We start from the raw sequence: 23,232 nt of genomic DNA, 5'->3' as shown, positions 1-23,232 counted from the left end.
TTTTCAAAATCGGTCTTTTCTGGCCGTGAAAATTGGGATTTTTACCAAACGTTATTTTTTATCAGTTAGTTTTTCAGCTACCAACTAGCTTTTTATTTAACAACTAGCTTTTCAGCTACCAGCTAGTTTTTTAGTTAACAACTAGTACGCCAAACATAGCCTTAATAATATATATAAATACTTTTAAATGAAAAAAAAACTTTAAAATTGTTTTTTAAGGTATGAAAATATATTAATACGGTTTTCTTATGTATTTAATATATTTATACATATTTTTTATGTATAAATATGTTTTATAGATATAAATATATATTTAAAATATATTTATATATGCATTTATTTAATAATATTAATAATAAATATATTTATTTGCGTTTTTAATAGAATATAAAAAATAAAAGTTTGCGGAAAAGTTCCAATATCTCAGGTCAGTTTACGAAATAGTTCCAAATTAATTTTTTTACCAACTGAACCAGGAGAAAATGATCAGATTGCAACATTTTATCGGTTTTTAGGATTTTTTTGTAAAAAAATACATTAATTTGTGACTATTTCGTAAAATGACTCAAAGTACTGAGATTTTTTTTTGAATATCTCCTTTAATTCCCACGTACTAAACTTCGGTATCTTCTTTTAGTATATCTTTGTTTTCAATGAATGTCAATGCAAAGATGATGACTGTCTTCTTTCGAATAACAACGCATTCCTGAATTTTTCATATGAGACGGTAGGGATGAACATATAGCACCATATCCCAGTCCCGAACCGGACCCGGTCCCAAACCAATACCGATTGTATATAATTGGTCCGGTATCGGTTTTGTTTTTGCAATGGATTCGGTAATTGGTCCAACTGGTTATGGTACCTTGAAATTTCCCTATTCTCCCGTTTTAGCACCGAGCACCAATTATACATCTTAAAAAACATCATCTTATGTGTCTTAATTTAATCTCTAAGTTAAAATTAAGGAATCTTTATCTTGTTGTATTTCAGTTAGCCATTATATATTAAGATAAGATATCACATAAATAGGACGTACTTTTGCAATTCAAAACCTAAAACCCTTCATGACTGAGCATATTATTCTCTAAGTTCAAGCCCCCCCCCCCCCCCCCCCCCCCCCCTTTTTTTTTTTTCTGGATCAAGAATAATAACCATAGAAGCTAACTAACCAAATCAAGTAAGTATCTTTGTAATGTTAAGCAAATATGCAACAATGGCTTTTTTTTTTCTTCCTGATTTCATATTGTTTAAACCATGAATCTTTTGTTTTGATTTCAAGTATGCGCCATTGCCAAATACTTTTATTTGCTCTCATGTTGTTTATCCCATTATTCGTTATTAGCTAACACAGAAAGTTGTATTTTCTGGAATAATAATACGAACCATAACCAATAATAATAACATTAAGAGGTTTATAGCAAAATTGTAGATTATAGGTTTTACTTTACAAATCCTTTAATATGTAAATTACATATACTTAGTTTAAGATTCTAGTTATTAAATCGTTTAATTTGTCAATTTTAAAGTTCAAAAATCATTGTTCATGTTTACATATACATAGTTTACAAATCGTTTTACACGTTTACATATACATGCTTGTTTTGTTCTTAGTTGTTTATGAATTTTGATTTGTAACATACGAAGTGAGCCAAGAAAACGGACAAAAAGTTTGTACTATGTGCGTGCACATAATTCAGCACGACTTCACAAAGCTTCTTTACATGAGGTTTTTACCTGTATGAATTTTTATTATTTGTTTATTGTATGTAATTGGGTGATCAGTTTGAGTTCCTAATCCTAAATTAAGCACACTATTAATCACGTTATAATCGGTGGTCAATTTCAACTCTCTTATTATATATTCATGATACAGAACTCCAATTACCAATCACCGAATATGTTTCAATTTCCAATTACCTTGATCAACAATTGGGTTGCCTCTGCAAAAAGTGGAAAGAAAAATGAAATAAAATGATTATTTTGTTCTTTCACCTGTTTAGCATCGACGTAATTCTTAAATTTAAAAAAAAAATATCCTCTCTTTTTGTTAATTTCTTTTTGCATTTTGATTTTATTGAATATAAAGATATTTCACACGTTATTACGAATTTAACATTATAAATATTTTTAAAATAGCTCATGAACTATACCACCGGTCCGATAACATCTGTCCCGGTTCCGGCCCAGATGCTCACCGGTAACCAAACAACCTTCTAGCTAGTCTCCCATTATCATATTTTATTCGAATCTGATTCTCATTATTAAAAATTTAAAATTTATAATTACTTTAATGTTCTTATTCTTTTAATTTCATATAATTACGTACAATCGAACATCCCCTGTATAGAATTTTTACGAAGAAATCGTGAAACGATAACCTCTATGGAAAACAAAACATACTACTAATATTATTTAACACATTACCCCACCACCACAGTCACACACACACACACAGTGTCTATGCATACATAGATGCACATGATTCAACGCTGCTTCACAAAGCTTCCCATCCTCACCACAATCCCATCGATATCACGAACATACCCGACCCTCTGTCCCCATTCTTTATCCTCCGGCGGGCACACAGCCTCCGCCCCATTCTCCACCGCCCTCTGCAATCCAAATCCAACCCATCATATAAACAAATCCAAAATCTTATCATATATAAACACCAAATAGCTTTTCCAAAAAGGCACATTAATTATCAAGCACCTTGTATGCAGCATCCACGTCTGCATAAGCAAAGCAAACCTCAAGTTGATTCCTTATGGTTTTCGACTTTTGTTCCTGAACCTCTCCGGTGAGATCATCCGTTTCATGTTGATGCACCGGCGTAAACGCGATTGTTGTCTGTCCGCTTTCTAGCTCACCCCATCTATCAACAACCAACCACGACATGTTTCATTTCATGTCTGAATTCGATCATTTGATGAAATTATTGCAACATATGGATAGGAATCAAGAAACTATGGATCGATATCGATCCATTGATGAGTTTATATTGTTATATACCTGTGCGAATCGTCCAAACGGCGAACAGGCTGACCGAACGCCTTACCGTAAAACTCGACGGATTTAGCAACATCCTTGACGTAAACCACCGTGTATGCGTACTTCGGTTTCAAATCTGTCGCCATTTTACGATCTAGTTATGAGTTTTTTCCTTATTTCGATTTGCGCCGAGTTTGGTTTTAGAAAGGCATGCAGAGAATGAGAGAAGGGAATTAAATCAATTGATGAAGATGGATAGGTACTGATTAGGATCCGAAGGACACGTGGCTGATTTGTGTACACGTTGCTTTTACACATGGCAGTTGTTCATGCGATTTACCGATGAGCTGTTCTTTACTGGGCCGATAGATAGGAGTTTATAATTTTGGATTGTTAGGAGTTTTGGGTCGTCAATTTGCTCTTCTATTCTAGTTTGATAAGGCACTGGAGTACAATTTTTTTAATTAAAATTTTATATTTTGTCTGTTTAATAATTATAAAATACTAAATACGGGATGAAACTATCGTTGAAAAAGTTTCTTAATTTTGTGTTGTTAAAACAATTTATTAGGTACATTTTAAGTTACAGAAACTCTAATTGAAATTATATGTCGAGTTGTGGACTAACAGATATATTTTTCTGGTTTGTGTTTAAGACATTTATTTAGTTTTTTTTTTTTTTTAATAAACTTTTTCCAAAATGTCTGCTTTTTCTGATTTTCAGTTTCACTAAACCTCTATTCTTAAGGTTAATTTACTCTACTAGGCAATCTTTTTAACTACATCCTCCACAAAAATACATTCAACTTTACAGGAAAGAGATAATTACATCTAGTTGAAATATTCTCCACAATCAAGTTAGAGGAATCTACCCAAGTGGGTTAGTCCATTGCTCCTTAACCTTTTTTTTTTTTTTTTAATATCATAAAATGATCAGTAACTCTCACTCACCATAAATTCGCAAAATTACTTTTCTTGTAAAACCATACTTCACAAATTTTATTAATTTTTTGCGATCATGATATTTTAGGTAAATCTGAATTAGCCACCGAAAAAATAATACTATTGTTTTACGGAATATGCAAAATTGATTTAAGATAGGTTTTTCTTTAAATGTATAATGCTTTATGGTTCCTAACTTCTTATGTTTGAGGGTGCGTGTTCAATCCCCACCAGTCTTGTTTTTTACATATTAAACAACAAAGAAGTTTTTATAGAAAACAGGTTTCCAGAAGATTCAACATATAACTTACGAGAGCCAAACATCTTAACCACTTTGTCTAGAGTAACTTTGTTTACATTTGTAACAAAATATAAATCTTAGATAAATGATCGAAAGTGCCATTTTTTATAGTTTTTTCTTTGAAAACAATTGAAAATGAACATCGCGTGAACTAAACTAGAAAAATGCAAAATAATATTGGCCTTATGATATTGAAAAGGTAATGTATTCGTATTTTTTTTTTGTTGTCAGTATAATTGTTTTGTGATATTTTTTTTGAAAAATTTTGGTTATGAATACGACCCACATATATGATCATTTTATTTGGTGATTAACTCAATTATATATTTATTAAAAGAATCCTCAATTGCTTGCGTAAATATAAACTTGTTTGTTTTTTCTATAAATAAAATTGAGATAACATTCATTTTCCTAAGTATTTAAAAAAACAAAGAAATCTAATCATATATATAATTCTTTTAAAAAATTTAATGTGAAGATTTGATGTGTCAAATAAGGTATTTGTATCGTATTTTTATCTAATACGACACGACAATTTTTCTATGTAACATGAATACAATTAGGATTGTTAATCGGGTCAACCCGATCGGGTTTCGGGTCAAACGTGCCGGGTTAAACGAGTTTTTTATTTAAAAACAAAAAATCGACCCTAAACCCAAACGCTTCGGGTATAAGATCGATTGCATATGATGTAATATTCGACCGTTCTGATTTTCCAAATGTCTAGGGTGTTAAAAGGGAAAAAGGACAGAATCGGGTATGACTAAAATAATTAAACAACTATTAAGGACAATCTAAGGTTCGCTAAGAATTGGTCGCTTGTGGGCAGTTGGAAGTAAAGTATTGAATGGAACATATTGACATTATTATAAATAGATATGATTCTATTACGAATGAGTTATCATATAGAAAATATGGAAATGTTTCCATAATGAGAGTTGGATATTAAGAATCTATGTAGATTATATAAACTTTTATGCAAGAACGATGTTCAAAGGAATGTACTTTGAATGCGAGACTTCATGTCTATGGAGTTGTCTTGTAACAATTTCCAATATAGCACTTTGTAATTTCGTTAGCAGAATTTTTGTGACTTTGGTGTTGTGACATTACAAAAGGATCATTGCATAAATATGTTAGAATCTAACATATTCTAATAGTAGCAAAAATTTGGTATTCTTACACTTATAATAAGGATTAGGAATTGTGAAATGAGCATCATTTGTAATGTGTTCAAATTGATCTATTTCACAAAGTAAGGACCATAGGTAAACATAGTGTGCATGCTTGGAGCATGGGACAACTAGTGTTTTAATTCAAGTGTTAGGTTGATTACTCGAAACATTATACAATGAATAATGTGTAATCAATATGGTGATTAAATAATAAGTGTTTTATTTATGCTCACAAGTTTGAGACCATATTGGATTCGATTATTCTTGTGTTTCACTTTGCATGTTTTGACTTCCAAAATAACTAGGTTATTCAAACATCCACAGTCGATCATACCTTGGAAGTAGGTATTGAGACAAGACTGTCATGAATCCGTCTGTAGATTGTCTAAAGTGTTTAGACATAGCACAAGTCTGCTGCAAAGTTCATGGGTACTCCTGAAATAAGATTTGAGTATTGGACTAAACCCACGCTCACGTGAATCACTTCATGTATTTTATCACGAGTGATTGTGAGACGATAATATCTTATATTCTTGAAATGAAGAGATATGAGTTGCAGTTTGCAAGTTAGTTGCACATTGATTATACGTAAACGCACCAGTAACTTGGTGTTATAAAACGTATTGTTGTGTGTGATTTGATAAGTAAATAGAGCAAGCATATGAGTCGACGTGTATCCGTTTCTTTTACCCTAAGGGGATAAAAACGATATATGTGGGGCCCTCGATGATTTAGTGATGACATCCAAAGCGCTTGGCCAAGCCTGGACTAAGTTGATGTGTTCAATTGTAGTCTGTTGTCAGTCGTCATAAATCGGAAATCGGGAAACAACACACGAACAAAGAGAATGACGTTTGTCACCCAGACCTGCCGGTCTAACTGTAGCTAACAATTTAGGTGTGGGATTGTCAATCTCGTATAGATCTATACACAAGTATCACGCTCTCCCTCCAGGAGACTCTGGTTATAAAACAGGACTTTCGTTTGTACTTTGAAAAGTACCGTGAAGAGAAGGACTCACAAGGTTTGTTCAACGAGTTTCAAAATAGTAAAAGTTCCGTAAACTGTATTTGAATAGTTTATCACAAGACTCAAGTTATACTCAATATATATATATATATATATATATATATATATATATATATATCAATGTTTTAAAAACCGGTTTTTAGTTGAACCGGTATGATGATCGGTTCCCAGTTCAATCGGTTTAACCGGTTCGACCGCTGGGTCAACCGGTTTCAATATTTTTCATATGTTTTCTTATTTTCTTACACATACATACATATATAAATCATGAATTTGATGTTTACAAGTTCAAACATTAAAAATACATATAAAAATAAGTTGTAGATGAATCAAAATACTTTAAAATAACATATAACCATAAGTTTTAGTGTTTTACATCAATCTATATACGTAAAAAAGAAAATAAATTATAATACCAAAACAAAATATAGTTTTAGATGAATACAAACACATTAAAAAACTTTATAACATTTATCATATGTTTTTATTTAGAGAAAACTAAATATATTTGAAAAAAAATCTTTAAAGTTTATTATGTAAATGTTTTTTTTCATGCGTTTTTATTCTGTTTAACCGGTTTATTTTGACCGGTTCGACCGGTTTTTCTACAAACCGGCCGGTTCAATCCGGTTCAGAAATCGACATAAAACCGGTGATAGTTGAACCGCTCCCTCCTCCGGTTCCCGGTTCGACCGGCCGGTTCAAACCGGTTTTTAAAACATTGATATATATATATATATATATATATATATATATATATATATATATATATATATATATATATATAGTTGAATAAAACAAAGTCTTTTATATTTGTTTATCATATCATTATGTTTTTACCAAAACTCTACCCGTAATAATATATATGAAGTTGATAGTAAAGTCTTTTCATAAAAATAGAAAGATAAACATATTTAGATGTTTGTGTTTTAATGTACATTTTCTTTTATGTTACTTGTATCCCCCCCCCCCCCCTTAAAAACATAGAAAAGACTTGTAAAATATAGGGGTATGAACTCACTTGATAAGGTGGTGATTTGGACAGAACTTCGCCTCTAAATATGTTTTTCCTTGACGAAATCGGGAGTTTTTGTTGAAAACTGGGCTTTGCGCGGACCGAGTTTCAAACCGAAAAGACTCTTTTCTCGGGGACTTCGAGAGCTTCGGTGCTTGCTTCGGGTGTTAGGGAGGTTCCCTAAGCTTCGGGGGGTTTTAGGATGGCTTAAGAGATAGTTTAGAATGAAAGAGTGAGTAAATTAGCAAACAAAACCGGGAGGTCTTGCATGCTATTTATAGTAGTCCGAGGTCTCACATTACGCTGGGCGTAACTTCGGGAACGCTGGGCGTAGTTGCAACGTGGCTTCTGATGGATATCCGAGCTTCGGACGTGTCACAGCTAGGACACGCGTCGATCATGCGAAGGTATAGGGCGACATGGCTAACTCCGGACCTTGTGTACGCGAACGCTGGGCGTAGTCTCGTACGCTAGGCGTACGACTTCGGATAAGGTTTGAAGTGTGTGCCCATAACTTCAAAAATTCATAAATTTCGTATACGAGCTTCTTTTTCGACGTTCTTTATATCCACATATAGGTGAGACCGTACTCTACGACTTTCGTTTAGACTCCGTTGGCTAATTTTGAATTTATTTTTTAATGTTATATTTTTAACAAGTCGAGACAAGAAAAGTTCGTTAAAAATTCATAAGTTTTTCATCCGACGTCCGTTTTCGTTTGTATTTTTACTGTTGAACTACTGTTAACTTGATCTTCAATTCTCGTTTAGGTTGTGCTGGCTAAAAATCGCTCGATCTTTAATTCGAATTTCGGGTTGTGTACTAGCTGTGTCGAATCTTAGAAAAATCATAACTTCTTCATACGAAGTCAGATTTGGACGTTCTTTTTATGCACACTCTCGTTTTAACGTATAATACAACTTTCATTTAGATACCTAAGGCTAAAAAATATTTTATTGTAAACTCACTTTTTACGTTACACAACGTTGTGCTGGTTCTGTCGTGAAACTTCGATAGGTCATAACTTCTTCGTTATAACTCGGATTTCGGTGTTATTTATATTTTCGGAATCCTTGTTACGATCATTACCACTTTATTCATACAAATCAAGTTTATTTAACATTTTATTTTTGACGCTTATTTTCATTTTAATTAGTTTATATTTTTATTACTTCAAAACAAGTTACAATGGTTGACCTAAACTATTACATTGTGAATTTACAAGTATATGGTTGAAGTTTAGACATTGTTTGATCTAGAATTTTTTTCGGTTGTGACACTACCTACACTTGATATCACACTTACTAGAAAAAAATAACAAAACATTCCTTATATAGGGTGTAGATTTCTTCCTAGCCACAACATGCTTTTTAGCCATGAGGGTAACATGTCTCATAAGAACTCTACGATTAAGTGTGCGCTCAGAATAGTAATTTGAGGATGGGTGACCCATTGGAAGTTTTCGTGCGGAACGACTAAAAACAGATAATATTGTAATATATGCGATTAAGGGAATTTACATATTAACATTTAAAAAAAAGAAGTAATGTTTCGGATAAAAAAGCTTTAACTAATATAAATTTTAATTCACAATTTAACCTTTTGCTTTTTATTTATTTTATTTAAGTTTTTGCTTTTTATTTATTTTATTTAAGTTTATTAAAATGGTATCACATGAATAGTTTTTCTATTTAAACTCGATAAATCCAGCTTCTTAATGTTAAAATTATATATTTTATTTTTATTTTTAGAAAGTTTAATATGTATAGGACTACTGTGATAGTGTGGTACATAACTCACATAATTTTATATTAGATAATGAAGGTTGGAGCACATGCCCACGACCCAATGTCTAAAAAACTATTACAAATAATGGCATTGAAAAATAGGCAATTTTTTCAAATACAACATGCCCTCAACGTTTTGGCCTAGGGGCAATATAATAATTTTTCCCTCAATATTATCGAAAGATGCAATTAAAGAATAATTTAACAAACTTTAAATAAAAATGGTAAAGTTGTCGATAGAATATTAAATATGTCATGAATTATAACTTTGTATGTTATATTATTATTATTATTATCATTATTGTTTTATCAAAGAATTTACTTAGAATCAAGAAAAATTTATATAAACTCACATCCGGCTCAAATAAAAGAGCCAAAGTCGAAGTTATGCTATTGGTCGATTGGGTATTTGTTTCACAGTTCAATGGGCCACGGCCCAGGGGATAAGTTTAGGGTTTGATGTTACGCCTATAAAAATTGATCCATCTCCACCTTAGGGTTCCGGTACAGCGTAGAGCGGAGGAGAAGCCGGCAAATCAGGGGACGGTTGCTTCATGTAATAACGGTAATCGTGAAAACCCAATCTTCCGAGTCTACTAATTTCATTACTGTATGATTTCTGATACTGATCCCGATCCCGATTCGAGGACAATGGTTTTGTTTAGTTATTTTCTAGGGTTTGTTTTCTGTGTTTCTTTTTCAGTATAAGTTTCCATGGTTCATCGACTCTGAAGAAATTAAGTTTATTTATTTTGCATCAAATTTAGGCGTAAAAAAGTTTCAAATTGATCGAAAAATTAGTTTTTTTATTCCTAATTGGAGGAGCTGTTGACTATCGGATAAAATGCCTTTACAAAGTTGTTTCATTTTCATCTTAGTTTGGCTTTGTTTGAAGGGGGACAAGATAAGTCGAATATTAATGTAAAATTTGTTTTCTCATGGTTTTATGTGCGTGATTCATGGATCTGCTGTATGTTTGGTATTGTTTAACTTTCTTCAGCTCATTTTGTACCTTTGACTTCAGCTCATTTTGTACCTTTGACTTTTGTACATGTTTGCTGCTATGATTATGTAGGAACATGAGGATGAACACATTAGTTTTCTTACGTAAGGAATTATGTAATATGTATTTTGTCAGTTTATAACAATTTAAGTATGAATACAACAGTTTATGTACATGTATACATGCATACCATAAGCATACGCATATGTAGTCTGCATCAATAATTAACAATGGTTGGGCAATTTTAAGTGGGATCTGGTGAATTAATTATCCATATGTATATCACAAGGCAGTTGAATTTGTTTTGGGCTTTGGTTTTTGAACTCTTATTTAGGCTTCAAAAGACAACCAACCGCAGATGGATGGGGAAAAGAAGACTGGATCAGGTTTGTATGCAATTCCTAGTTTCTGTTTCAAAAGTTTCTTCTAAATATGTTCAATTAGAATTATAGATACACAGAGAACAAGTCGCTTAGCACTTATCTGTCCTTCTATGTAAAAGATATACAAAGAAGAAGTTGATTTACACACCAGTAATGCCTTCTTCTATGGAGAATGGAACAGCCAACACCCTAGATCAGTCATCAAGGTGTGGGGTTTTGACATCTGGCTTTCTCTTTGGAACACTCTCTACAATTTGATCATCAAAATTATTATAATTAAAAAATCTCCATAAAACAATTGGAAATCTTGAAAGAATTAGGTGTAAATCCTTTGGTTGGAAGATTAAGGTTTTATTAGGATGAGTTTGATTAAATTTTATTCCAAGAGTAGAATATGGTGTTGAAAAAAATAAACTTTTATACTAACTTTAAATTTTTTGATTCAGGGAACGAGCCACAAGACATGGATCAAGATCAAGGACACCATGGCTCCAGGTTTCTAGAAAATTTTATTATTTTTGAACGACATAATTTTTGTTTTATAAAAAAAAGTGTGGGAGAATTGCATATATATCATATTTTTTTGATATTTTTAAGTACTTGTATTTTTTAAATTTTTATTAAACAATCTTGATAAATTTGCAATTAAACTTCAAACGGCCGTCTAAAAGTATTAATTTTCTATATTAAGATGTATGCCTATATTTTGCTAGGGTTTTGTGTGGGTGAGAAAATTGTAAAGTTGGTGTAGAATTGAATATGTTATTGAATCAGGGAAAACTCTGATAATTGATTTGGGAAGGAATTGATCTTTTTATTTTGCACTTGATCTTTTACTGCATCATCTACAAGTAAAGTATATTTGTTTATATTTTTCAGTGTAGATGTAGAAAGCGCTGCTTTGGCTTTGTTGGCCAACGATATAAATAAAATTATGAGGTGTATTGGGCCCATGGTAAACAAACTCGAAGATCTGGACAAATGTGTAGAATTAATGGAGACGGGTTTGAAAGAATATCAAGAAGAGCGAGTGGATTTGCATCCTACAAGGGAGAAACCACCTCCTTACAACCCAGATATACGTTTCCCAACATTCCCTGAGAAGTTTGATTGTGATGTCTTTCGCAAATGGGTAAAGGAAGTAGAATCGTATTTTGAGTATTATCATGTCCGTGGGTATCAACAATTCGATCATGTAGTTGCCTCATTGCCACAAGAGGGAGAGGTTTTTCAATGGTGGCAAGATATCAAAGAGCTATGCACTAGAACTAGACTCCCTTTATTGCAGCCCATTGGTTGGAACGAGATGAAGAGGTTGGTTATGCATAAATTCCTTCGTCCAATGCTTGTTTGATGGCTAACAAAACATCCAAAGTTTGTTTGTAACGGATTTTGTATTTAAAAATAGAACTGCATGTATTTGGAATTTAAGGAAAGCTATAATCCCTTTTAGTTGTTTGCTTGCAAAAATATTTTAATTCACCAACTTTTTAGTTATTTATGTTTTTTACAAACTTCTATTATGCGTTTGTACGTTGATGATTAGTTATTTAATTATTTATATGACGATGAAAGAAAATCAATTATTATATATTAAAATAATAATTAATCATCATACACAGCTTCATGTAAATATTATTCCAATGTGAATTTGACTCGTCGTTTATGAAGGGAAGGCAGAATCGCTATTTGGTTAGCCACTATTTTGACTCATCTTTATCAAGAAGTAGGTGAATGCCGTTCAGAAACCAAACACATATCTAGTTGAATAATTTGTAAATATACTATTTCTTTTTTAATCTAACAATATTTCTTTTTTTAATATAACAATAACGTTGTTAAATTTGATATAATAATTCGTATACTAAATTAATATAATATATTAATTGTTTGGATGATTTCTACCCACGACTTACTCATGAATAAAATTAAATATAATATATGGTTTAATGTTATTTATTGTTGTTATTGTTATATATTTTTTAAAAATTTATTTGCTTAACGTTTTAATTTCTATCATTATAATTAATTAAAACATCAAACATTTGATTTTAAAGGTATCAATATAATCATTTATATAGATTTATATTTAATTATTATTATTGTAAGTTATTTTAAGCTACTTATTTGAAATTCTTTAACGATTATAAAAATATCTATAGAAATATTTTAGTTAAATTGAGATTATAATTTAGTTTTTGCATTTAGCATTACAATTTATCACTTTTAACTATTCACAAAATATTCGTTGGGTTTTTTAAGTGGAATTGAAATTTATATTTAAGTTGACATTGTAATGTTATATTTAAATTAACAATTTAAGTATTTTGTCCAAACTATTCAAAAGTCGTAGCTTTAAGCTGGTAAGAGTTTACATACAACAACATATTAAATCTAATAAATTAAGTATAATATGTTAAAAGTTAAAGACATAACTGTGACAACCCAAAAATTTTGTCTTGTAAATCCAGCCAATCAATCGAGAGTCAGACTCGTTTCTGCTATCTATTAGCATTGTTTAGGGTCTGTTTGAGTGTTCTAAGCCTAGTGCATTCAAGTTTTGGGTTTAGGGATGTGTTAACTTAAGTTCATCGTGTTGCATTTGAGCCAAAAACTCCTTCAAGAGGAGTGTACGGCCGTACACTCACGGTGGCCGTGAACTCATGCCCATATATAAGTTATTCCTTCATTTTTCATCACTTCTTCCATTTCCAAGTCAAGAAAATCGGTTCTCTCTCAAGTATCATCAAGAATTACTCCATTTCTCGTCCAAAACGTAAGTGATTCTTCCTTGTTATCCTTCTTAATCTAGTACAACCCGATGATTTCATCCATGAATTCACCACTTTTGTCTAGATCTTCAAGATCATCATCTTTCACCAAGAACACACACTTGTTCTTGAGCCGTGAACTCCTTAAAGACTTCCAAAGTGTGAGTGTTTCCTCTATCTTTTAGTTTGACATGTTAAGCACTTGATTCATAGCCTTGAAACATCATCAAACTCATGAAAATCATGAGTGTACGGCCGTACGCTCTATCTACGGCCGTACACCCTTGTTTAGTTCTTAATCTTGAGCCTTAAACACTTTCTAGATACTTGTTATCCATTAGAACTCTTGAACCCTTGAATCCCTATGAATCAAGACCCAAAATGCAACATATTGGAGTGTGTATGGCCGGACACACTTCCCTTTGGCCGTAAACACCCTTAAACCAATCACATGTGATTATAACACTTCCCAGCAAGTGTTTCCTAGTCCCTAAGGGTGTTTCCTTGCATGTTAGTTGTTTTAAACACTAATTACATACCTGTATATGCCATCATATGTTATTTAGGACTCGTTTGTGTCTCGGGAATTCATTCGTGGAACTTCTCATCCTTACACGAATCTGCAATTGAATCACCCACATAAGGTGAGTTCATACCCCTATAATCAATCTTTTAAAATGTTTTAAATGCTTTTAAGGGGGGGAATACAAGTTGAACACAATGATAATAGTGTAAAAGTTATTTGTGATAACCATCACGATTAAAAGATTTCTTATGCTTTTATAAGTGATCAAAACCATTTCAGGAACTCTTTTTAAGTTATGTTACTTTATTGTGTATAAAACACCGTTTTGAAAGTACAATCATAACTCAATAGATAAATGAGTCTTTTATTCAAGTCAGTAACAATTCAAGTAAACATACTAATAAACAATAATAGGTATAGTTTAGGGGTTCAGTACATACTATAACTAGGACAGGGAGGAACATACTATAAAGAGAAATAGGGAGGAACATAGAGTAAATTACACAAATGGTCCCTATGGTTTCGGTTAATTTGCGTGTTTGGTCCCTAACTTATTTTTTAACTCGAAATGTCCCTATTATTTGCTTTTGTTACGTGCTTGGTCCCTACTGTTTGTTTTTGTTACACGCTTGGTCCCTGTATTATCTAAAAATACTATTATTTAAAAATACTATTATTTAAAAATACTATTATTTAAAAAATTAAAGCCAAATTAGTCTTTTGAGTTAAGACAGGGACCAAACGCGTAACAAAAACAAACAGTAGGGACCTTCCGAGTTAAAAAAATAAGTTAGGGACCAAATGCGCAAATTACACTAAACCATAGGGACCATTCGTGTAATTTACTCATGAACATAAAATATTCTATAACAAAAGAACAAATCATGATTAACACACTTATACAAATTATTCCCAGAAACCTAGGAAGGGAATGTATCATTAACTCATAGTTCTAAACAAAAGATGATAAATAAATGTGGTATAAGGATATATATATATATATATATATATATATATATATATATATATATATATATATATATATATATATGGTGCATCTACAAAATGCCATGATTTATATATATGGGGTACATCTACAAAGTACCGGAGTTACATATGGGGTACATCTACAAAGTACCGAAGTTATATATGGGGTACATCTGCAAAGTACCGGACAATAATAAATAAAACACATAAATATATATACAAAACTCACAACAGTATCGTCAAAGGCGTTAAGAGTACATGATTTCATTACTTCTAGTAGTCGTCCAAACAATAGAACAACGCCACATAACTTCCTAGTAACATGAACATTCAGTAGAAAGGGGCCTATAATGCTAACTTTATGATTCCTTAGTGGATACGTCAGGGATATATACTAATCGGGCCCGGTAGACAGTAGAGTGTGTGCTTTCCGCTTCATTTCCTGTTCCTTGTTTGGTTGTAGGCTTAGAGCAGATTCACCCAGTCTACTATCTATTCGATCTTAGTTTATATATATATATATATATATATATATATATATATATATATATATATATATATATTCCGTATACACCAAGTAATCATAAGGAGTAACAGGTATGGGTCAGGTCATAGCATACAAATTCAATACACCGTTTTCTAGTACAAAAACATGCTTTTCAGATAGAACCTGTAGTAGACTAAACTAGAAACTTATCAGTAAAAGGGTTTAATCCATTTTATTAAACCAATATAACTTAAAGGACCTTTAGTGGTTAATTCTATAATACCTTAGTTTATACATCATGGTAATATCCGATAGACAGTTGGATGCGTGCTTTCCGCCTTACTTCCTGTTCCTTGTTTGGTTGTGGGCTTAGGGCAGATTCACACAATTAACTATCCGATCGATATTAGATTATATATAGCTAGTATAAACTAAGTGATTATAGAAGGAACTATTGTGGTTACCATTTTTACTAAAGGAAATAAGGGTTTTTCTTAGTGGTGTAAACGAGCCGAGCCGAGCCCGAGCCTGACCAAGCTCGAGCTCAGCTCGTTTAATTTTGAGGAAGCTCGAGCTCGGCTCATGAACAATTTAGTGGGCTCGCGAGCCTAATCGAGCCTAAACGAGCCTCTATATATATATATATATATATATATATATATATATATATATATATATATATATATATATATATATATATATCTGTGTGTGTGTGTGCGTGTGTGTGTATGTATGTATGTACGTAAATATATATATATATATATATATATATATATATATATATATATATATATATATATATATATATAGGCTCGTTTAAGCTCGTTTATTTGACAACCCGAAATTTCTATTCTGTACAACCATTCACTTCAATAAAAGTCAGAACAGTTTCTGCTAACTTTTGAGTTGTGTAGAGTCAGTTTGAGTGTTCCAAAGCCTAGTACTGTAACAGATAATTGGAGAGAGGATGCCCTAGGGTTTATTGTGCAAAACTAAAGTCTCAAAACTCCAAGAGTTTGGAGTTTACGGCCTAAACATGGAGTTTACGGCCGTAAACTCCAAAGAGTATAAATATGACACTTAGTCATTTTACTCATTTTTCTCACAATTTCAAAGCTAGAACATCAAATCCTCTCAAGTATCATCCGATTTTCCTTCTTGATCTTCAACTTTATAAGTGTTTCTTGCCCTAATTAGTTGATATCTTACTTAATCTAGTGATCTTACATGATTTCATCCGTGAAATCATTCCATTTGTGTAGATCTTCAAGTGTTCTTAGTTTCACCAAGAACACCAATAACACACACTAGTGTTCTTGGACTTTTAACACCCTATCAAGCTTCTAGATTGTAAGTACACTTATCCTAGCTGGTTATACACTTGAGTTGGACTTGTTTGCACTTAGAAATCACAAAGAAACACAAGATCAAAGGTGTTTACGGCCAAGACATGTTCTTGGGCCGTAAAACCTTATAAGTGCGGCAAAATGCACCCTAGTCCCTTACCAAGCCTTGGATACTAGTATAGATCATATCCTTGATGAGCTTAAGACCTTAAACATCAAAAAGACCATGAACCATTAGAGTTTACGGCCGTAAACACATGGAGAAATGGTCCATGGGCCGTAAACTCCACAAAGGGGTGAAATGATGCCACAATCACTTCCAAAGGCATAAACATGAAGTAAAAATGCTTCTTTATGACTTATAGGCTTCAAAACACAAAATGGTAGAAGTACCATGAGTTTACGGCCGTAAACTCATGGGTTTACAACCGTAAACTCATAAAGAGTTTACCCTTGGACCTTAAACCCAAAATCCAAGTCCTACAACCCTTAGATGCAATCCTTAGGACATATAGCACTTAAATCAAGTGTTTTACATGTCTTAGGATGTCTTAACTTGGTTAATTAGTTGTTAAATGACTAATTGGATACATATATGTGTTATTATATGTTAACTAGGATCCTTGTCTGTGTTCAAGTCTTCACTTGACACTTAGCATCCTATACTATCCGTTCATCCAAACCGCTCACTACAGGTGAGTTCATACCCCTTAATTAACCTTTTAAATGTTTTTAAATGATTTTATGGGGGGGGGGGAATACAAGTTGAATCATACTAGTTATTATATCAATCACATGTGATTAATAACTAGTACACAAATGGATTTACTACACTTTTAACTGTTTTACTCAGTATACTACTTCAAAATGATTTCTCAAAACGTTTTACATATTAAACTCTTTATCAAACTGTCTTTCATACTGTACCTTTCCTTTTAAACTCGGTTACAATTGTATTTCAAACAAATGATTTCTTATACTTTAAACCGTTCTTATCAAACAAACTGTTTTCAAATCATTTTATAAACTGAAATCAAGTCATCAATTCTTATTTATTAAACTTTTCAAAGGTTTTACAAAACTTCTTTTGTACTTTTATATTGTCAAATGCATGCCTATATATGTATAGTTATATAAGTAATGTTTAAAGGACTTAGGACTGCTAGCTCGCTTTAATTCCTTTTCCTTGTTTGGATGTGGCCTTAGGGTATCGGTTAATTGTCCGAATGTCGTCTAAATATTAGTTATACATTATGTATACATATATAGTCATAAAAGTTCTATCAGTCAATTCAGTACCTTTAGGTAGCAAAGGCATACTTTCGGTTATACACGTACATTACTAGTAACTATAATAGGTATAGTTAGGAGATACTACTTACTATTCCAAGTACAAGGAAATCACACAAGAGTCAGTTCATTCATGAGTCTATACTAATACATTACATACTATATGAAGAGATACTATTACATACTATATGAAGAGATACTATTACATACAATATGAAGAGATGCTATTACATACTATTACAGAGATACTATTACAGAGATACTATTACATAGATACTATTACATAGATATTATTACATAGATACTATTTCATAGATACTATTACTTAGATACTATTACATACGTTACGGGACTTACCATTCCACACTCGGTTGTTAGCTACAGTGGGAAAATGTACATCGACGGGTGTCTACGGTTGTACTGTTCGGCGAGTTACCACGCCGTGAATATCCTAGTGCAAAAAGGATACGATTTCAATAATTATATTCTTTTTCTTATTACATTTATTTTGTGTCACATTCACATAATCGATGAGGTAGACTAGATTTGAATAATAATAGTTGTACAAGGGAAAAACCTTCACTTATGTAGAGGTTCAAACCTTCAAAACAGTCGAGTCTTGGTAGAAGACTACTTTTTATACTAGTAGGAAATATGGGATTTTCTAGGGTTTTCATACTTATACAAACTTTTCCTCAAAACAATTACAAGTCTTTCATTACAAGTTTTTACAAATCAATGACACTAAAATACTTATGAATTCACCAGCTTTATGCTGATTCTCGCTTTCAAAATAACTTGTATTCTCAGGTCACCAGTACACAGGTACGATGACCAGGTTTTGTGAAGACTGAGCAGTCAAGACTTGTCTTTTATTTTGATTATTCATTATGTTGTTTTATTTTATGAAAGAACACACTTGTACTTAAAATTATACTATTAATGCAATGGATGATGTTGTTGCTTGTTTACTACTTTGCATTGTTGTGATACTTTACATGACGTCCTCCGCCCCAGAACGTTTCCGCCGTTCTTGGTTTTGGGGTGTGACAGATTGGTATCAGAGCTTTGTTTATAGTGAATTGAGTATATCAACCCATAAAAGATATACTAACTATAAATACAATGGGATTAAAATACTCTGACCAAGAGTTTATACTTCTAAATAATAAAATATTTAACTAAGTATACATGCCTGCATTCATACTAAAATCAGTGTCACAATGACAAAAACAAAAGTATTACGATTGTTGAATATTACAAGTAAACTCGGGGATGTATGGTCAGTCCTGGGAATGGCATAGCCTGATTAACTATGATGGTCCGAGGAGTGATTAGCATATGCCCAAGAATGGTTGTGATGTGGCAACAAGTCTAAAAACTTACCAACACTACTACAATGAAGACATTAGGAGTATCCTGTGTTACTATAATTACTTAGATGAGAACTAAAAAGATCTTCATTAGTAGGTCAATAGTTGCCAAGTGGATACACTAAGGTTATATGTAACTAGGATGATATAGACTTAGAATCTGTGAATTTTTGCTTTACCCCTGTTCCTTGTGAATTTGGAGTTAAGGTCACTTATTCGAAGGCCTATCCTGTTTTGATTACATATAACTGCTATGCACTTTACAAATAGTGATGTAACTAATGAAGATTATCTTATAATTATCTAGTTAGTTCATCTAATAATTATTTCCTTACCCCAATTCTTGCGTAGATAACATGGCTGGACTCCATCCCCACGGTGACCCGTACCTTCCGAACGAAGGCAATGCTGGATGGTTTGGAGAAGAACCAGAGGACGATCATCCAATCCCTTTGAATGATCACCATGCTGAAGATTTTTCGGATGGTGCTAACTCCGAGCCCGAGGTTGAGAACCTACCCCCGGTAGCTCCCATTCCAAATCCTAACCCTCGTCCGGCTTTTCATGGCTCGACGCCTCCTTGGGTAGAATGCTTGGAAACATGGAGCGAAGAACAAGATCAACCTATGCCATTCAATGGAGACCGAAGTTTCTATAACATAAGCGAAGGAAGCTCAGCAGACAGAGTTCTGCCAATCCTGGTCCGTAGAGTTGCCCGAAACGAGATTCAGGGCAGGACAACTCTCCATCGTATCGCAGAGGTTGATGCCAATGCAGGAATGCATACCATCCGCACCAATCGCCTTGAAAATACTCGTGAGAGATCTGAGAGAGACCATAAGGCCCTGCTGCAAGCACTAGCTGAAACACGAGCCGAAGTCATAGAACTCCGAGTACGCCAGAGGGTGTACGAAAGACACCTGCTTGATATGGAACGTCAACTGGCTGAACTGAGAGTTCACCAGAGGAATGACCGTCACCAGTAGGAGATGCTTTACTTTCCTTCCTTGTCTTAAGGAACCGTGTTCCTGTCTATGTCCTAGGTAGCACTTTTGTATGTAACTATCTTGTACTGTAAGTACTTTTAGTTAGACCTTTCTACTGTCAAAGACTTTTCTACTCCGAATATGATGTAAGACCTACTACAAGGTCAAATTTTCCCAAACTTATTACATCACAAATATCAATGATATTGACAGTCGGCTAACTTCTGTGTCACTCTTTGTTCAAATACTTTCATCATACTATCGTTGGAGTCTATCTGAAACCCACTCTAGTCAAGTTATTGGACTAGGGTAATTTAGCTCAGGGATCATTCCCAATTCTCTTTCAAAGGTTGGATCATGTTATCCACCAACCAATAATACCTCGGTTTGGACGAAAAACGTCTTGTAACCATTCTATGAACTTACCTCTATTCTTTACTAGGACTGCATCATAGGGATGTAGGTCAAACCCTCGAGAACATAATACTATTCTTTACATGAACGATCGAAATACATCTAGGTTCAATCATAATCGCTCACGAACTCATTTTCTTTTCGTGTAACAGAATCATGTCGCCAAAGAAAAGTAAGCAACCCATCAACCAAACACCAACTCTTCAGATTGATGCAACTACCTTTCAAGCTGCAGTCTCAGCTGTCGTGACAGCTGTCCTGACTCACCTTAACGCTAACAACGCAAATGTTAGCGGGATTGTTAGCAATAATTCCAATCAAAGTAACAACCAAGTACATCAACGAGTAACAAACTACCACGACACTCCGAATCTCAAACCCAAGAGTAACAAACGAAAGTGTTGGGATGGATTTAAAGGCAAATCACCCCGAGGGACGAACAAGAAACAATCACCGGTGGCAGCCTTCGCGGCCACGACGTCTGTAACTCCTACTACCATCCCTACCAACATCCCGGATATCCCTAACCCAGCCAGACAGTATGCTGGAAACCTACCGAAGTGCAATAAGTGCAGCTTCCATCACCTATGTAGTTGTCGTCTGTTACACTACAATAACTGCAACAAGAACGGACACACTACCTGCTTCTGCAGGACTCGGATCCAACACATTACTTCAACCACCAATGTTGAAATTTCTCGGAAATGTCATCTATGTGGCGTAATGGGACATTTCAAAAGGGACTGCCCAACAGAGAAGGGTGACGGGGGAACAGGAGGAGTTTGACCCCAGAACAACAAAAGACAGGAAAGGACCCTACTATAATATAGGTTCACTTCCAATCGGCAGTAATTAAGTATGCTTTTAAACTGTTTAAAACTAGTGCAACTCGAGTCTTATCTTTTGCGAGATCCCGTCAGTCAAAGGGACCCTCGTGCTGCGTATACTTGCCTTTTGTAGTATACCTTGTTCGCAGCAGTAGTCTTGTAGTTAATCTAAAGTACTGTAGCTCTGTTAAAAAGTTGCATTGTTGTGTTTTGTCTGTAACGCCGTTATGTTCAAATCTAATGCCTTTATTTCCAAGTGATTCCGATATTATCATACGACTTGAGTCAATTCGACCCTCACAATACCAGTTCGTACGTACATCTCTTTCTCCGTAATCACCTTTCTAGCGAAGCCGTCATTCCAGAACTCAAAGGTACCCATGCATAGAGTACCTTATGCTTCGTATCCTGCCCAAAGAAACCTCAGCAAACCTCCCCGGAGTACCACTCGTACAGTACGTCAAGTTCAATACAAAGACCCTTACGGTTGATCTATCGCTGAAGAATGTATACACAAGGGTGGTATATAATCAAGGTTCTACAGGTTTAGAATTGATGATTCCACTTTAACTTCTTTTCCTTGTTTGGATGTGAGCTTAAAGAAGAATCATTTATTTGACTACCTTTTCAATCTTAATTATATACGACTCGTATACACGAGACTGTGATTGATGAACCATGTATGACTTCTAATATGAACTTCAGGACGGAGACTGCTCAAGACTACGAGTGATCGTGCTGTCATGCGAACAAACCTAGAATCCAATCAAATGCTACCCCTGTAACTAAATCGACCTATAGTCTAGCACCTACAGACTGTCCGGTCAAACTTAACGAACTACTCAGCAATGGAATTGAAATACCAAGCTCCTCACCCTGGAGAGCTCCGGTCTTGTTCTTCAAGAAGAAAGACGAATTGTTTCGTAGGTCCATCGACTAACGGAGACCTCGGCAAGATCTCCATTAGAAATCATTACCCTCTGCCTCGCATTGATGGATCGTTTGACCAGCCGCAAGGAACGATTTATCTTTCGGAGATGGACCTGAGATCCGAATATCACCAGTTACGAGTGTTAGAGAAGGATGTCCCGAGGACGATCTTCCGAACTCGATGCGGACGCTACGAGTCCGTAGTGATACCCCTCGGATAAGACAAATGCGCCGCAGTATTCATGAACTTAATAAATAGAGTATGTCGTCCTTACTTGGATCAGTTCGTCATTGTCCTTGTAAATGACCTATTTATCTATTCTCGTAGTAAGAAAGAGCAAAGAAGCATCCACGACTCAACCTACCCCGCGAACTCAGTAACGTACATTCTACCTTCCACGTCTCGAACTTGAAAAAGTATCTGTTCGACGAGACTCTTGTAATCCCACTCGACGAGACTCTTGTAATCCCACTCGACGAGATCGAGATCAACAAGAGCCTCAACTTCGTGGAAGAACCGTAGTGACCATGAACCGAGAGGTCAAGCAGACGAAGCAAAGCCGCGACCCATTAGTGAAGGTTCGCTGGAACGCCAAGCGAGGACCTAAATTCACTTGGGAGTGCGAGGATCAATCGAAACTGAATTATCCTCATCTCTTTACTTGG

The 23,232-nt window shown here is 33.9% G+C and overlaps 2 protein-coding genes across 2 annotated transcripts; one reads left to right on the top strand and one right to left on the bottom strand.

Annotated features, from left to right (window-relative positions):
- Positions 1-2,321: 2,321 nt before the first annotated feature.
- LOC145140434 (uncharacterized) lies at positions 2,322-3,228 on the bottom strand. Its single transcript, XM_079073929.1, has 3 exons — positions 3,016-3,228; positions 2,716-2,878; positions 2,322-2,615 (listed from the first exon to the last, which is right to left on the bottom strand). The coding sequence occupies exons 1-3, from the start codon at positions 3,138-3,140 to the stop codon at positions 2,487-2,489; spliced, it is 417 nt and encodes a 138-aa protein (XP_078930055.1). The 5' UTR covers positions 3,141-3,228; the 3' UTR covers positions 2,322-2,486.
- Positions 3,229-9,684: 6,456 nt separating this feature from the next.
- LOC145138109 (uncharacterized) lies at positions 9,685-12,126 on the top strand. Its single transcript, XM_079072254.1, has 4 exons — positions 9,685-9,808; positions 10,581-10,632; positions 11,076-11,124; positions 11,509-12,126. Exons 2-4 carry the CDS (start codon positions 10,605-10,607, stop codon positions 11,981-11,983), a joined length of 552 nt encoding a protein of 183 aa, XP_078928380.1. The 5' UTR covers positions 9,685-9,808; positions 10,581-10,604; the 3' UTR covers positions 11,984-12,126.
- The last annotated feature ends 11,106 nt before the right edge of the window (positions 12,127-23,232 follow it).

This window comes from Lactuca virosa, chromosome 9 (genome assembly GCF_052849685.1).
Source record: "Lactuca virosa cultivar CGN04683 chromosome 9, Lactuca_virosa_CGN04683_v6, whole genome shotgun sequence".
NCBI classification, from domain to species: domain Eukaryota; kingdom Viridiplantae; phylum Streptophyta; class Magnoliopsida; order Asterales; family Asteraceae; genus Lactuca; species Lactuca virosa.
This window is presented reverse-complemented; position numbering and strand designations above follow the sequence as displayed.